The following is an 18,438-nucleotide window of genomic DNA, read 5'->3' as shown; positions in this document are numbered from 1 at the left end:
GCACATCTGAACTTAAGTGTCATTGTTTTGAAAACAGGGCTTAGGCACTCTTGAAAATTTTGAAAAATTTATTATCAGTATAGGCCTAGAGACTCTCAGGATTATATGTATGTTCTCCCAAGAAGAGAAGGATGCAAAGAAGAAAAAGATAAGCAGTTCAGAAAGTAATGAAAAGCATAAATATCAGTACACATGATGTCACTATTTAACTCTAGAAGATTGTATAAATCAAGCATTAGTGTACTAGTTTTAGTACAAGGCATATTATCTGTTCTGGTGTATTTATTGAGTGCTTAAGTATCATCTCTTAGACTATAATGCTAAAATATATGTATTCTTCCTGTTATAGCTTAAGTCTGATCTGAAAATGCCAAATGAACTCATTTATGAACAAAACAAGTTGAACAGTTTTTTACGTGTGTGTAATAATTCTTTCAATATTTTTTTAGGAATTCAAGATTTTCCAGAAAATATTAAATGTTGTAAGTGTTTAACAATTATTGAAGCCAGTGTCAATCCAGTCTCTAAGTGAGTATCACTAGCTTGTGTTTGTTTGCTGCAAGTGCAGAAAATTTACGCAAAGTGAACTAAAATTTAAAGGCATTGTATCAAGTTCATTTGCAGGATTAATCTATATTTCTTTTTAATTGTTTGAAATCCAGGGTTGATGTACCTATGAAAAGATCTGTGTATTATGTAACAGATGCGGTGTCTTTCCACATAGTAAAGAACGTATTGGCAAAGCAGTCCATGTGATGCAGCCTTTTAAACACAGGGGGCTGGTGCTTTATGTATTTGGGAAGTAAGCCATGCTGCGTCCTCACATACTGTCATCTCTAGGGACTTTGGCAACCCTTACCCCTTCCAAAAACTTGCAATAATAGTCACAAATAATCTGTGTTGTAATCCCATGATTTATAAAATGGAGTGAAGGAGATGAAAGGATGAAATTTTACTATTTCAGTTTAAGAAAAAAAAAGAGAGATAGAAAGAAAGAAAGAAAGAAAACACCTTTGGCTTAAAACTCTCAGCTAGGAAGGGAGAAAAGGCTGATGTAACTTGAATGTGCCAGGCGTTTGAATTTCATGTGGTTATAGCAACGTGGAAAAGATGAGAACGGGCAAAAATGTTGTCTGTAACAAGTAAGTTCTTGAGAATTTTGGTAGAAAAAGAAGGTGGGAGAGTACATCATCTTTCTCTTTCTAAATATACATTGTTATTATTTCCATAGCAACTTCGGTGTGAGCATTAAGCTTTTAACTGTTTTTTCAGGCTGCCAGATGGCTTCACACAACTTCTAAATTTGACCCAGCTCTATCTAAATGATGCCTTTTTGGAGTTTCTTCCAGCTAACTTTGGAAGGTAAGAATTAGTCATCAAAGAACATTGCTCTTTCATATGAACCCAGTTTAGGCTTTAAGGGACCATTTTAAAGCTGTATTCTTTTTAAAAGCAGTACAAAGCAAAACAAAAAAAAAACAAAGATATTTTGGCTTTTCAGCCCTATTTTGATGAATGATTATTGTTAGAGAGAATGTTACATCAGCAAGAATTTTATGATGAAGTGATGCAGTTTGGTGGTTTAGGGAAAAGGTGGGAAGAAATAGAAATTGAGGAAGAGGCCTGTCCTTGATCAAATGTGTTACTAAATTGTGGCATGAGGAGAAAATAACAATATCGTCTAAGCCTATTGAAAAATGGACAGAAAGAAAAAGTGGTGTGAGTCAGAAAGGAAGAAAGAAATGACTGAGCGTGGTGGAGTAACCAAAGGAAAAATGTGAAAGCAAGAACAAGAGAGAAGATTCAAAAGACAGCAGAGCAGAAAGGATGTAGAATGAGAGTAAAAATAAATGCAGCAGAAACTGAGCCAAAAAGTGTTAGATAAGGACAAAGCAGAGGCGAGAGGGAAATCAAAGTTAACACAATTTGCCATGGCCATTTACGAGGGCAGTAGAAGCCAGTGGATCCTTACACTGCACAGGTCTGGCAGAAGTGTCAACTTTATTCCACTGCTGTTACGCTGCTGAGGGAATGGTCAGCCTTTCTGCCCTCGGATTGTCCAGTTGGGCAAGCAGCTCAGAAGACAAAGGATTAACAGAGAAAATACATGTTGGTGATACAGAATTCACCTAGTATTTGCTTTTTCCTGGTCCATCCAGCTACCTGTACATGTGTCTTATTGTTCAACTGGGAACAGCAACTCAGCACTCCAAAATTAATACTGAGGTGACGTAATTTGTGTTGGAAATGACATTGGTATGCTCAGGCATTGAGAAAGAGAAAGTGTTGCTTTATCAGCATTCACTTGATGGGCCTGTCACCAACGCAGAGCTGAGTCTGGGCTTTACGCTGGAATATCTTTTAGAAAATGCATGGTTGAAGAAAGAGGAAGAAAAATTATCATTGTTTGCATTTGATGAGTGTTTGAAATACCAGAGTAAATCCTGAGACAGCCTGCTTCTGCAGTTTGGAATCAGACATTATGTTCAAATGTCAAGGAAAAATAAATATATTAAATACCCTGCAATTTATCAGATGTGTAGTGTTTATATTCATTATGCTCTTCTAAAGCCTTGCTGGTACTTTGTCTAATAATCTTTGTCGCTTAAGGACATGTCTAGTATTCTAAACCTTTTAGCAGAAAGTACTAATTTTTTTTTTCTTTTACAAATGCATATTTTATCTAAATGAAATTACACTAGTTCCAGTTGTGGTTGTTATTCCTTTATTATTATTATTCTGCTCCTATATTATCTGTTTGGTGTCTTGCATTTACAAATCCTTGTCATGTTTCCAAAGCTTCCCACATTAGCATGCAGACGTTGCTCTTTTTTTTTTTATTAGCCACACGTAGCTCTTTAACTGTATCTCCCTTATTGCTGTTCTCCAAATTTTAGTGCTTTCTTTATATCTTCTGGTACAGTAGTATTCAGTTAGCCTGTTATAGTCTCATTTAGTCATGTGAATAAAGTCAGGAACGGAGTCTACCAGAGCATCATGTAAACATCTCTACACATTTCTCATTTGAAGTTGTTCTTTTTAGTCCTGGTTAAGCACAACTGTAGGACTTGAAATGTTTTCTGCTTTATTTGGTAGGAAAAAGATAAAATCATAGTTTTCTAGAAGGGCATAATATTGGCAAGCCTGAGGTTCCATGAAACAGAAAACTGGTGTTGTGCTGGACAGAGAACTATTTAAAGCTTTGTTGTTTTTTTTTTTAAACTTTTCTCACATGTTTACACTTATGGCACTAAAGGACCTGGACTGTAGAGACAGAGTAATATGAAAAGCAGATTAATGAAATCATTGAAACTCACCATGAAGTTCCTCAGTAAACTTTCTTCACATTTAGAAACTATGATATCAGCTTAGAAGCTTTAATGGTATGACTCCAGGCTGACATCTCTGTTTAGAAATGATACAATTACAAATTAGTTATGCAGAACTGCTCAGTTTCACATAGGCCCTGAGCAATCCTGGGCACGGTCAGCTCATGCATTGAATGTACCTCCAAAAAATAGTTGATTTGATACTCCAGATTTTCTGAGTGGAGTTGTACAATTTGAGATGAAGAGGAAAGGACCTTGTTCATCCTTTTGGTTTTATATCCTCTTCCTTTTCCTCTCCACATTGATTATAATTTGGAATTAAAGAACCAGCAAAAGGGTGACATGAATCAAAATCCTTTCATGTTTATCAAATTATCTTTCTAGACAATATAGGTAATCAGACAATACTGCCCCAAATTCTGGAACTCCAATACATTAGTTTCTTCATCTCTTATCTGATGTGTCCTCCTTCCTTCCCATTATTCTACTTCATGAAATTTATTGCTGTGGCTTAAATAATATTGCCAGTTAGAGTTTGCACAATGATATGGACTTACGAAGTACTGTTGTGTTTCGGTTCTAATTTATGCCAGCATTTAAGCACATGTCCTACTTCTGTTTAAAATGCACTAAATTCCAAGGAGATCTGTTCCATGGTATTGGTCTGCCTGTGTGGAGTTGTAGAATTCAGTGCTCAAAAAATGCAAAAGGAAGTTGTGAACTAAATAGCAGTTACTTTTTATCCTTTAGTAGGTCTGAAAATGTTTGAGAGAAATTAACTTTTACTATGTTTGCCTTATTTGAATGATTAATAAAAATAGTTTAGAATTACTGTGAAAAACTGATATATGTCAAAGTTTTTCAGAAGAGTTTGGGTAAGGACAGATATGTCCTTATCTGAAGCTAACTGTCCTTACATGAAGCTATTTGGTTCTGAATACATTTTGTATCATATTCAGCCCTAAAATAATTGGACATCTTACTATTGTGCATTAAGCAGACTCTTTTTTTGTTGAAATAAGGAGTTTCAAATCATTCTTCTGAATGCCTGAACTAATGCATTGACTGAACTAATTATTTTCTATGATATTTCTAGACTTGTCAAATTGCGAATTTTGGAGTTAAGAGAAAATCACTTGAAAACTCTACCAAAGTAAGTGATTGAATATTTACATAAGTCTCTTTCTCTTTACAAAAGTGCAAAATATTTTTATTGTTAGCAATGCAATGGTGTCATTTCTGTTAAGAGGTTTTTTTTTCCATGGTTTAAAGAAATTCTACTGAAGGTTTTTAGCAAAAAGCAAACATATAATGGAAGATGGAGACAGGTATATTAGCTGACTGTAACTCAATATCCAGAATCCATAACGTGACATTTTAAAATACGAGATGTAAACAAAATTGGAAAACAACATATGAGATAACCCTGGTCAGTGATTATGTGACAGTATTTTCCTCATTAAGAAGTAATACGTTCAAGTTGTATTGAAAACATACTCAATGTAACCTCAGTAGAACAATCTCCCCATATGATCTGTACAGAAGTTAAATGTATTTGGTGGTTTACAATACTGTTTAGAAACCTGTATGATCAGAATGTTGAAGAAATGTCAATTTGGTAGTGGTTTTTGGTACTATTTACCAAAAAAGAAAGTTGCTGTAATTTGTTGCTATAATTTGACCAACGTTTAAATGATATTTTGAAAAGGAAACAGTAAAGAAATGAAAAATAAACCTATACACTTCCCAAGCTAAATATGGGAAATTGCACTTGCAACAAGCAAGGAATATGTTTTTGTATTCAGACCAGCATTATATAATTGTTTTCTGTAACAGGAATCCTAACCAATGAAAAAATATCCATGGATTTGGGGATTGTTATAAATGGGGGTTCTATGTCCCCCTTATAAGTGAGACTTATAGTGGTGGCAATAGACTGTGTTTATGAAACGTTGCTAATGCTGCATTGCATATTATTTAGTTCATTTAAAAAGGGCACCCTTTTTAGCAAGCATGCATTTATCAAAATCTCCTATGCAGGTATTTTGCCTCTAATGGGATATAGTGATATTTTCACTACTTCCTGTGGGCTTTTATCCGCAGCACTTTCCTTTTTTAAAGGAAAGCTATTTCTTGTGTTAAAGGCAATATTCTTTATATCAGTTGAAAACACTTTTTTGTATAAACTTTCTATTTCCTCTGCTCTGAGTTACATTTACTATTTTGAAAAACAAAAAAAAAGCCTCAATCTGCTAGCAAAGTGTTTATCTGCATTTAAAAATGAGACCTGTTCAGGACAGCAGATTTGCAGCCTTTGAGGTCTTTATCATCTATATCATCACATGCTGTAGTGTATACATGTTATCTAACTACCTCTTAAACATCCGTCTCTTTTAGAAGGGAATTGTGTAGTCTTTGCACGCAGAAAGTGCTTGTCGAAATAAATGGGGGTGTGTGTGCTAGGGTTGAAGAATCGGAATTCCACAACAGAATAATTTTGATCAAACAGAATATTTTTATATTTCTGGTCTAATTCTAATCGCACTGAAGATGATAACAGACTTGTTACAGAATTCAGTGGGAGCAAGATTGGGATTGTGGGTCATTGTTACTAATAAAAAGAATTTTTTTTTTTTCCTTCTGTGATACGTGGTGTTTAACAGGCAAATTTTGTCAAGTTTGGCAAGTGTTTGGAAGATTCATACCTAAGCATAGTAGCCTGTGGTCTCAGTAGCACTAAGTTTGTTAAGGTGACTGAGCGTGACTTTTCCCACTATGATTCTGAAAGTAAGGAAGTTCTTTGATTCTTGTAACCAAGGGAAACATTATTTGTAAGCGTGTTTGTTCTCTGCTCTTTGCTATGGCCAGGAGGCTTTGCTATATACTACTGAGACGAACTGGAAATAAAAGGTTTTGCTTATGCAAATGCTATCCTTAAAACTGCTGGATAAAAGGGACAGCTATGCTACGAGTTAAAGTAAGAGGAAGAGGAAGAAAGTTGGCAAGGTCATTTTTTGCATCAACTGGGACAAAAATGGGAGATCTGCATTTCTGGGCTTCTTTTGTCCTCTAGAGCGGTTTTCTCTGCAGGCAAAAAAAGGTGTAATGGGTGGACAGGAGTTAACACATATTACAGAGTGTTAATGTAGAGGATATACGTCCTGCTTCTTAGTTAGGGTGAATTTGACCTCTGTTATAAAGACAGTAACTACTGGTCTAAAGCAGCATCTCTTTGCATACTGGAGTGGGCCTGGGAAGATCAGGGCTGAGCGTGGGAGGTTGGAGGAGGAGAGTGGGGAGGCCGTGGGCGAGTGCAGACACGGTGCTGTGGCAGGTAGAGCTAAAGCAGTATCGGTATGTTGTTTGGGCTTTACAAGGAAACAGGAAAACGTTAAATACCAGACTCTTATTTTCTCAGCCAATAAGAGAAGGAAAATTGTGACAAGAAAACTATGTCTACAATAGAACCATCTGCAGTTAGGAAAAACAAATGCAGTAATATAAATCAGAATATATTTTACAATCTAGTTGCAAAAAAGGTGATGCAGGTCTTTCAGATATATACTTAAAGGCTTGCTTTCTTATCCTCCAATTTATTAGATATATCATGAATGAGATAACCTGATTATGTTGGTAGTTTGTCCAGTAGTTCTAATGTAAGAAAGGACAAGAAAAGGAAGGCAAATAAATAATTTTAATACTGTAATTTGGCTTTCAAATAGATGTGAAATGTACTGTAAGACTGTTTTAAGTAACTTCTGCTCAGTACTATTACTATGGTAAGTTCAACTTAAAAGATGTTATCAAAAAGCAGATCATATTCTTTCATCTGTTCTGCACTGCAAAATATATGTATAAAGAATTTTTAAAGGAAACATTTAGCATTTTGGCATAAACAGGAATTAAACGTGCTTTGTGTTTACCGTAGCTCTAATTTTGCTGTATTTCATACTAGCTCAACAGTCAAGATTGTTGTAAAATGTATCCATAGTAACTGAATGCAAAGTGTTCTAAAATTATTTACAAAAATGTCAGATTAAGTAAATACTAACTATAGCTGGCTGAAAAGTAGCTCTCTAACCAGAGCATAGATCTCCGAAGTGTCCCTCTTTAATACAACTTGCATTAAAAAATGAGAGCTTCCCTTTGCTGAATTTGTTGACATGATTTTACGGCGTCTAAAACATGTCCAAACATATCACTGTATTCCCAGACACTTTCCTGATAGAAAATAAGTGAAGCATTGTTCATAAAATGCTTTGAAGATTCTTCTGATTTCTTCTGACAAGCATACTAAACATTTAGAATAACACTGTCTTGCTGTATCATACTGGGCTGGAGACATTCGTTGCTCTTTAAATGAAAATGTTGCAGGATGTTCCTATATTCTGTCGGCAGTACTTTCTCTTCAGAAAATACTACCAGGCTTACAAATATTTTTAACATACTGAAAATATTTGTATGTTTAGTCTATAGATCTTCACAATACTGTTATATAAAATCAGTAATTTCTTTTCTCTCTTATACAGTTTGATTAAATATTATTATTGATACCGGTTTCCAGGATCTTTTAAGCATTTAGAAATATTTGGAAATCTCTGGCCAATATTGCAAATAATTTTTTTATTGATAATTTTATTAAAGCTTTAATTTGTGCAACAAAACCAGAAAAATCTGTTTTTTTTCTCTTGAGTTTCTGTTAAATGTTTCAGAGCAGTTGTGAGATTCTGACCCAGTTCCTTACGTTTGAACAGTTTTGCCACCTACATCACAGGGTTGTCTGTTGGCGTGAAGAACCAGCTAAGACAATTTTTATTATTCTGTTTGTATAAAAGTGTACTTGATCTTTACTCGCTGTAACAATGTGTAATATTACTGTGTAATAGCTCGGGATGTTGTTTTATAGACCGCGGCTCCCGGTAGCTCCGTAGCGTTCTGTTCTGTAATAATACCCTACTGAATATGTATTTGAAGCTACAGGCGAGCCTTTCCAATTGCCAGTGATGTTTTCAGTCATTTTGCACCCAAACTGAAGCAATTAAAATCGGTGGACAGATTCCCATTAGCTTCAAAGGGTTTTGAATGAGGCAGTTTGTGCTTCAATGTTTAATTATTCTGTGTTTGAGTAATTTCTCAGACTGGAGAGATGTAATTCCCAGTTTTCTATCCTGCTGAATAAGGCTGTAGTTCAACCTGGATGGGAAGATACGGGAAAACAGGAGGCTGCCAAGGGAGGAACCACTTAGAGAACTGCGGTAGGAGACTGACAAGTCCCACGGGTCCCACCAAGGGCCCATCTTGCCCTCAGTCCTGTTTGTGGCAGCGATCAGCACTTACCTGGCAGGATCTGAGTAGCTTGGTGACTGCAAACCTCTTTTCTTTAACATCATTTTCTGTGTCATTTGTAAACTAACCAGCATGTGCCCCAGCCCAGAGCCTGACTATTGACAGCTCCTCCTCCTCCACCCACTCCTTTAAAATTGGTATTTTTTCCAATCTTTGGTCATTTATTTATCTGTAAGGGTAAAGGGTGAAGACCCTCTCTGATCACATAGCTGCTTAGGTTAAGAACTTTCAGTGAAGTACCTTTGCACATATCTCTTGGAAATGAGGATGGACTTTATTGTCCAGCTCTTTTGTACACTTGACTCTTTCAAAAGACTCCAGAAGTATTTTGAGTCATTCCTACTCATCACAAAAACTATGTTGAATTTCCCCAGTGTGTCATATTTGTCTGTGTATCCCCTTATTCTGTTGTTTAAAAGAGTTTTTGTTAATTTGTCTTGTACAGTTGTCAAAGTCTGTAGTTTCCTAGGCTTAGCCTGGAATGATTTAAAAATTGTTGTGACGTTAGTTACACACTTCCCAGCCATCTAGCACTGAAGCACTGTGTGAGAGGTTTTGTGTGTCACACATGCATGTAACTGTAAGTGGTAAGGGTAAGCATTGCAGCATGGGAGCCTGCCCAAACGCTGCGTACAAATACAGAAAATTAATTTAGTTTTTCTGCTCTGACCTTCTTTTTTTCTGAGCATTCCTCTTATATCTTTTCCATAGACTCTGGCAGGCTTCCTGCTCCTGAGGGGCCAGGAAAGATTTATTATTATTTTATGCCTTTTTTCAAATATCTCTGATGATATTTTCTGGTCTTTTATAGTTAACCATTCTGTTCTATTTTCCTTATTTGGACATGTTTTTATCTTTTTAAAGGATGTCTTCTAAGTCTCCTATATTTTCTTCTTTGCCATGTTGGCTTTGGATTTTCTCAAGTCCTTTTTACAGGTGATTTTGTGTTGCTTTAAGTGTCTTGATCTTCTCCCAGCAGCGATTTAGCTTGCTTAGCTGCTGTGGAGGACTTCTCACTGAGATTATTTTCCTCTCACTGAGATATATTGGTCCAGAGCCATCCTGAGAAAGGCTGGAGCTACTAACCTCAGAGGCCAGATGTTACTCCTGAAGGTCTCCTCATGTGGGTCCTGACCTTCCTCCCCGTGTGGGTCCATTACTGGCTGCTTGATGCAGAGAGGGACAGACTGGCAGACTGTCTGCCATAGCATATTGCAGTCCCGGGGCTGTACGTCCACATTTAATGACAGTGAAGTCCGTGCTGGTCAGTGGCCTCCACGTGTGCCAAGCACGTGTAGGAGGCTGACCGCTGAGGAGCACAGTGCAACTCCTGCCGTGGCTTCACCGGGAAGGAAACTGCTGTGAGAGCACCAGTGACATGCTTAAGTGTGCACATGTATAGATGGCACCAAAAAGAAACTCTTCTGAGCATAAAATCAGGAAGGTAGATGCACCCAGTGAGTATCTCCATCTTTCCTTCCTCTCCCCCAGCAGTACGAGGTCTGCTTGTTTGTCAGAGTTGTTCAGTATTATCCATGTGGGTTGTTTAATATTATCTGTGTAGGTGTTGTCAATGAATGTCAGTGATGTGTCAGCATCTCTGTTCAGTGCTGTAACAACCTGTGATTACAGTTGCACTTTTCATCTGTTGTGTCTAGTGAGACAGAAAACACCTCACAAAGTTTTTTCTCAAGTTTATGAGAAAAAATACATTTAAGTTAGTTGCACATTTCAGTTATGTATCAGAGCACATATATATTTATATACATGCATATATCGATGCATACACACATTTGTATACATACAAATGGTGAGTGAAGAGATGTAATAACACACCTGGTTTCTGGAGGTGCTGTGTCTATACCAGCTCGCAATACAAGGGTCAGCATGCATACCGCCCTGTGCAACGATCCTTTTCTGTCCCCCACCAATTTGGAGGCACCCACAGCGATCAGGGCAGTGGTAACTGTGTGGAAGTGCTTCTGCTGTTCCGCCGGTGCAGTGTGGGGGTGCTATGGTGGGTGCACCTCTCCTCCCCCAAAATGCCTCTGCCCAGCACACGGCTGCTGGCGGGAGCTGGCATTTCTGCCTGCGCTGTTCCTGTTCCTCAAGCTGTCACAGGCCTAAAATTTAAGAACAGAGAGGAGGCTGGTATTCAGAACATAACTACTTACCAAATATATTTTGCTATTTTAAAATCACGAACCAGGAGTTAATGATTTTTCTGATAAGTGTTCTGAAGCGTATGAGTGTGTGTGCGTGTGTGTGTATGCACCTGGCTTGGTGAAATAGGTGTCTCAGTATTCCCATTTCAGTCCAGATAAACAGCTTTCATACCACTGTTACCATCTTCTCTGTTTCCTGCTCTCTTAAGCGTAGCTTCAGCTTACACGGCTTTGTCTCACCTCTGATACAAATCGGAGTGCTGTTTTCCTGTATGATTGCACAATGAGGCATTTTTTTTACCTAGTGGTTAAATAATTATTAGGCTAGCAGTGTCTTTGTTGATGTTTTTGAAGCCATTTACCAAACACCTTTTGTGTTGGAGCTGCGAACTCCAAGGCCTATACTTCATTATAAGGCTACCCTTTATGAATGGCTATAAATATTGGACATTGCTGTAGGAACCACAGAATGGTCTGACAGTGACTTTCTAATTTGTATGATTAATCCAACCACTCTGATGCACAGGACATTTAATAATTTTCTTTGAGGAGTTATGTAAATGATATAAAGTACCACTATGTTTTCCCACTGTTTGGTAAGTGGATTTTACTGAATGTGTGAGAGTTCAGGCACTAAGCACTTCTGTTTGTGTTAACATATATTGGTACAGAAAGTAAACCTTTTCCAAACATTAGTTGTTTCTGGAAAGTTATTTCAAACTAGTTGAATGAAAGTTCACAGTGGATACAAATACAGAAGTCATGTTTGTGCTGCCTACACTGTAGGAAACAACTTTTACATTATGATGAGTCAACCTTAAATTACACAGCAGGAGCTGTGTTCTGCAGTCAGCCTTGGGGTTTGATTGCTTCAGTTCTGACCCCAGTTCGAGGTCTGGAGTCCTTTTTCGGGATGTTTAGTTGTAATAAATGTACTGTTAGGCAGTACATCTTCCAAATACAATCTGAGATTCTCCCAAAATAAGTGAAAACTTAAAGCTTGTGTTCAAACTGGATGTAAATCCAGAATATATCAGAAAATGTTGTTACTGCCCTTCTACCAAAGGGCAGCTGGTTAAATCCTAGCAGTGTTTTCCTAGTTTTTTGGTTTTTTCCTTGTAAGTGATAAGGCAGTTGTTATTAGGCAGACTTCACATTAGTACAGGCTGTATTTTCATTTCCATCTTTACTGTTTTCTGGGAGTTTGAGTATAACTTGGTTTGTGTATTAATAATAACGACCTGTGCCATTGCATTGCTGTTCAAAGGAACCAGGATATTCAGGCTGATGGAAGAACCCTCACAGAAGAGAAGAGGGAATCAGCAAAGCTTAAAATATCTTACAGTGTAATTACACCAGCATATTTAGGAAGCAGAGATATGTAGAGGCTATATATAACTATGCATTTTATATGTGTGTATTTATGTAGACAGACAGATATAGATATATATGTGTGTATATATATACACTTATATGTACATACACATACGTATGCTATATACGCATACATGATATATCTGTATCTATAGCCAGTCATTTCATAGACTGGGAACCAACCTAGCAAAAACAAACCAAAAAAGGAGCGGTAGGTAGTAGGGTAGCCTGAGTGTCAGTGCTAGAAGAGATGATGGGGAACGTGCAGAGTATCAGGGGGACAAGAAAGTGAGGGGGGCGTGAGGAGCAAGGTTTAGATTGTATTGGCTGCTGAGGACTTACACCCCATGAGCAATGGGAGTGCTGGTGTCAGAGAGCCTTACTTGGCCTGCCCTAGGAAAAGTGCATTCTGACTTTCTGCTCTTAAAAAATAGTCTGGCCTAGACTATTTTAACCCAACAGTTTAACCCAACCCCAAATCTAAATTACCAATTTTCCTCATTTTTTTGGCCAGGCATTCTAGAAAGCATGGCACATAGACAAAGCTCAGAGATGGTTCCCTTCACTAATGTTCATCACTTTGCTTGTTTGCATGCTGAGGATCTGTGGTTGTGTCAGGACAGCGCAGAGTTATTACAGTAATTGAAGTAAATCACCAATTCTTCAAACAAGTCTAGTAGCTAAATTTACAACTTAGTTGGAAAAGGAATGTTCTGAGCATGTTTCAAACGTAGCAAGAAAAGCTTTTAATTTCTCTAACAGTCGTATTTAAGCCTGGTCTGGTTACTACTCCTGTGGAAGCTCATTAGTTTGCATTGAATTTTATATTTTCTGAGTTTAGACTCTGTCAAATATTCATTGGTCTTCATAGACCTGTCACTCCTAAACTGAATGTTTTGGGACATGAACATCCTATTGAATTCCTGAGAGCAATCAAGAATATTTCATATGTCAGGGAAGAATCTGGAAACTACACCCGTGCTGTTGCTTGCACCAAGCAGCCAGGCAACCTGCCTACATTTTTGCAAAAATTTTTGATTAAACTGAAGCAGTTAGTATGATCTTTGCTCTTAGAGCTGTTTGGGCTGAGGAAAACACCTTTTCAGGGTTTTGTGGGATTTCTTTCAGTAGAGATTCGTAAAATTTAAAAATCGTAGAAACCGCATTTGTAAATGGTGAGTCACTAGTGTCTGAGAAACCATAGGTGCTGGTAATAGATGAGAAAGTACTTGTATTTGTGGCAGTCATCCTAATGACTCACTGTTTCCCAACTGAAGCTGTGGCTTCTCATCTCTTCTTTGGTTTTCTTGACAGTAGGTATTACAGCTATTGTTTTTCTGCAATACCGTGCTGTTAGGAAATAATGTACAATGGAGACATTACCAAAGAGGAGGGTCCCTAGCAGCTAACGTTAGGGAAAAACAGGATTTCTCTTGGTCTTCAGCCACTGCTCAGAATTAATTTGCTTTGTGAAGAGTAAAAATTGTAGATCAAGTTCTCAAGTACAGCCTCTAAAATTGGAAGAACTGTGTAATTCTGAAGAAGACAGCAATTAAAAACTGGGTGAAATTTAATAGTACAATGTGCAAGGTCGTGTACCAAGGGACAAATAGGAATTTATGTTATAAATTAGGAGTTCTTCAGTCAGAAATCATATTGGGGAAAAAAGCCATGAGTGTATTAGGAGGATGTAAAATGTCTATGAGTCATCGATCTAATAGAGCCATGACATTGCAAAATGTTCTTTGTCAAAGTATTTTCACTAGAGACAGAGAAGCATTTGTGACATTGTATAAAAAATGAGGGAAACCTCATTTGGAAAAGCTCCAAATGAAACGGGGATGAGCAATAGCTAAAGAAGGTCCTAATCTGATGGGAAAAATAATGAATGCAGAGTGTATTATATGGAAAGGCCCTAAAAATGATGTGTTACTTAATCTCAGAAAACAGAAGTTGAGAGGAGATATGTTAGTGTTTGTCTCTGCACACAGAGTCAAGGTAGGCAACTTGGAAGAGAACTATTTCTTCTGCCTGGACAAGGGACAGGCAGTGTGTGTGCTTAGAGTAACAAATAAGGATAAGCTGGCCATGAGAGGTAGGAATGAGAAGTTTCTGAAGTATCGGCGTCATCAGTACCTTCTCTGTCCTCCTTTTAAGGTTGAAAAACATCACTCTACGTTTTGCTGAAAGGCAAAAGCAGCACGTTTGGCTTGGGGGTGGATCTCCTCAGTGCAGAGTAGTGGAAGTAGGAGGTGGGGGAAGCGCCTGGGCTGTCCTTGTCCCACAGCTGCCGGAGGAGCTGGCTGCGGGTGTCCTGACAGGCAGGACAGGCTGGGATGTGCGTTCAGTCTGCCCTGGCTGGCCAGTCTGACTTCCTACTGTCACAAACTTTTAGTTTTCGCCAGAAAATTGTGGAAAGATTAAACTTAAATGGCACATGTTGCAGTCCTGACGGTTCGAACTTGTTGGTGTGTTGCAACTTCAAACCTGCTCTCTGCCTAAGGCAAATTTCGGTGGTTATTAAGTAAACTGGCTGAAATCAACCAGAAATGGTAAGTTTTTATCACAAATGATATAACTAAATTGTGAGACTCTTTGTGCTGATCAGCACTTTGATATTCCTTTGAGGATGTTTGCATGCATTATTCTGTTGTTCTTTGTTGTTTTAAATCAGTACATTTCTGAAAGATACTTATTTTCCAATTACCTCTGTCCCCTTGGTTTGCAATTGTTTTAGTGCAATCTTCCTGCATTGCCAAAATATTACATACCTGTAATTTTACTCCTGGTTTGAGTCAGGAATAAAAGGACTTTATGGGGATGATGATGATGATGATGATGATAGGGTGGTTGTTTTTTTTTTCTTTTGTTAAAATTAGCCATTTTATATTGATGTGTTTTCAGACTTAAAATGTAAACTAATGTTTTTTTTTCTTGATTGCACATTTTTTGGCTTTGATTGTAGTAAAATATAAACGTGAAAATACAGGCAATATGTTTTAGTCACACAGTCTTATTTCTGAGAATTGCTGCTAATTGTGTTTGCTGTCAAAATTCAGACTACTTGAAAAATCATTGTTTAGACTTATCTATTGTAGGCAATAAATGTCAAGTTGGTAATCTTCTGGTTTGCTTTTTTCCTCAAATGTCTCAAGTTGTAACGAATCTCTGGGTTTTAACTGCCACTATTTACTTTACAGCAGAACTTCTGTGCATTCTAGTTCCACAAAAGAGTGGTTCTCAAAAATTCTATGAAAAAAAAGCTTTCCTATTTTGTATAATATTTTACTATCAATGCTTGAATATTTTCCTTGATAAAGGGCAATGGATATGTTTTCTTCCAACAATTCGAAAGCACAGAACGTCAGTCTCATCTAAAATTTTCCATGAAAAATACTTCAAAGAGAAACGGAAATAAGAAGGATGCCATCTATTAAGTTTTCCCTTCTGGATAATGAATGAAGGTGTGAAAACAATATTTTTGTGCATATATAATGAAAGTACCTGTTTTGCTTCACAATTAAACATGTATTGTAACAAAAACTTGGGGGGGATGGGAGGGACGGAGAATACCATTTTTCACCCAGAAGAATTCATTCTTATGAAATGTCATAAAATGGAATTTTTTCTATCCTTTGAATTCCAAGTGTACTTTTATTTTTTCTGTAAATAGAATGTGAAAAATTGACAATTTCTCCAACATTCTTTCTTTCCATTCCTTTCTTTCCATTCCTTTCTTTCCATTCCTTTCTTTCCATTCCTTTCTTTCCATTCCTTTCTTTCCCCCAAAATTTAGAGATAGAACCATAGAAAGTTGAAGCTCTCTAAAGTGGTGGTGGGGAGTACGCAAGTTCCTTTTTTTTCCTCCCTGTGTAAATTATTTATTTATTTATTTACTTTATTTTACGGACTGGTTAAATCAAAAATTTTATGAGCCATGGGTTATTTCTTTTATTCCCTTGCCAATCACCTAGCAATAGTATAACTCTTTCACACCTGAAAAATAAGCCAGAATATTAAATGCTGCACTGGAAATGCCAAACTTTTAATTAATTCCACTACCAAGCTAACATGTAGATCTGCACCAAATTAACGTCCCAGTTATCCGCAACTACAAAATGTCTAGCAAACAAATCAGACGGAAACAAGACAAAGTGGTGGAGGTTGTCCTGTTCCTGTTGTAATGATCATAAATACATATTTGTTGAAATTACTTGTAACTCTTATTTATGCTGGTTATTTCTTAAAATTGGTGAGACTGTGTATAAGAAGATTCAAAGGATCAAGGTTTCTAAGCAGCATCATAAAAATGTATAAAAAGCACATAGTAATTTGTTTTTAAAACAATATAAAGTGAAGTAGACTAGATTCTTCCTTGGCAGAATACATATAAAATAATAGTAGGTCTTTTGCAGAGCTTAAGTTTGCAAATTGGAAGTATCTAAATCTGTAGAGAGTTATAGCTCTTACACCCTTCTGTAGCTAAGACTTTATTCCAAATTGAGAAAGTAAGCAGAATAATACAGGTGAATCACTTCTTGTGTAAATACACTGTGTGTATTGAACGCTGACGTTCCTCTTAAATAATCATTTTAGTATAAAAACTGGCATATATCACTTAGAAGCATCTTTGGTGATTTATCCAAATATTGTTTGAAACACTGTCAGGTAGTTATTTTGTTCTTGTTCCCTATTTCAACAGCACTTTGCTTTGACTTTTAAAGATAAGTATAAATATTTCTCAGCTTTTGCATTGTTGAAAGACTGTAGCTATGGCCTTGCTTGTTTCTTTAGTTTCATCTCAGCAGGGATGAGCCAATAAAGATTCAGAAATATATTCAGACATAAAAACGTCACAATCCATTACCTTTTTTCAGATGTGAAACTTGCTGAATAAAAGTCATGATTATTATTTCAGATTATTAATCTGAAAATGGAGTAATAAAAAGCATTCTTGTGACTTAAGAACGTTCGTCCCGTTGACTTCAATAACATTTATACTCCTAACATCCTTACTGCTTCCAAAATCGTGGTTTAGAAAGTAGATTTGCAAAAATCACAGGTTGTCTTAAGTGTGTTGAAGTCAGTGGAACAGACGATTTGTATCAGCTGAGAATCTGTCCAGAGGCATCTAAATATAGGTTTAAAAGCTTAGCTTTAGACTGCTATTTTTTGAAAAGCTGTTCCACTTTCTTCCAAGTTTATTATAAAGATGTAAACTGTTTCCCACACTTTGAGATTACAAATATTTTCATCATTCATGATGACCTGTTTTCTTCAAATAGTAACTCTGGCTGAGTTTAATAAACCGTATTCCAGAAGACTTACTACTTTGGCACTGCATTATTAAAATATTGCCAATATTTTAATATGCAACTACTACTACCTATCTTCCTTTAAGCTTTTTTTAAACTAAATATATTTGCTGCTTAGAGAAGATGCAGAAAAATGTATTATATTGTTTTCTTATTGTAAGAATGCTTTTCTAACAGGGGGTCAAACTTGTCTGAAAAATTGCCTTAATTATTCTTGTCTAAAGGCAGTAGTGGCATTTTTTTGCCACATCTCCTGTAAGGGACACTCTGGCAGAAGATATAGCTAGTACTCCTTGTATAGCAGTGAACATGCACCCGTACTGCTTCTGCCATCTAGAATAATCCTGATATTACTTAAACTGTAATTAGTGGTTCTTATCTGGAGGTGTTCATGCTGTATAATTTAAATGCGTTGAATGGGCAAAGGAAAGACAGAGCAGAAATTAGAGCCCTGTAGGCCTGTTTCATAGACCAATTTCTTTTTTTATTCTTTTACCATTTATTTGTTTCCTTAAAACTTCATTTAACAGGTGCAAAAGTGATTTATTTTTTCAGAAGAGTTTATATCTGACTTAGTAGGGTTAAATTTCAGATAAAGACTTCATAGCACAAAGTGGTGGGAGCGGAGAACATTTATAACCATGGAGACTCACCCTAGCCCACCTTATTCTCATTTTGTTCTTAATTATACCAGACCAACTGGGAGCTAAACACACAGAGAGTTCACTCTGACTGTTATTAATGAGATCCAATTTGGTTATGCTTAGACTCTGTGCTCCGTTTTCTTGAGTATGGTTGTTTTATGGTATGCAAGGAAATTGCTCATTATACTCAGAACACCTTAAGTCAGTATCCTTTTAATTTTACTTGATTTAAATAAAAAAAAATCTACAGAGTAAAAACGCCTGC

General features: G+C 36.8%; 1 protein-coding gene across 1 annotated transcript in view; it reads left to right on the top strand.

Moving 5' to 3' along the window:
* Positions 1-18,438, top strand: part of LRRC7 (leucine rich repeat containing 7) — a 180,414-nt gene that overhangs the window by 82,213 nt on the left and 79,763 nt on the right. Inside the window, 3 exon segments of the mRNA XM_075155536.1 lie at positions 450-528; positions 1,273-1,362; positions 4,426-4,482. Of these exon segments, the coding sequence (XP_075011637.1) occupies positions 450-528; positions 1,273-1,362; positions 4,426-4,482 (226 nt within the window).

Source organism: Calonectris borealis, chromosome 8 (assembly GCF_964195595.1).
Source record: "Calonectris borealis chromosome 8, bCalBor7.hap1.2, whole genome shotgun sequence".
In the NCBI taxonomy this organism is placed as follows: Eukaryota; Metazoa; Chordata; class Aves; order Procellariiformes; family Procellariidae; genus Calonectris; species Calonectris borealis.
This window is presented reverse-complemented; position numbering and strand designations above follow the sequence as displayed.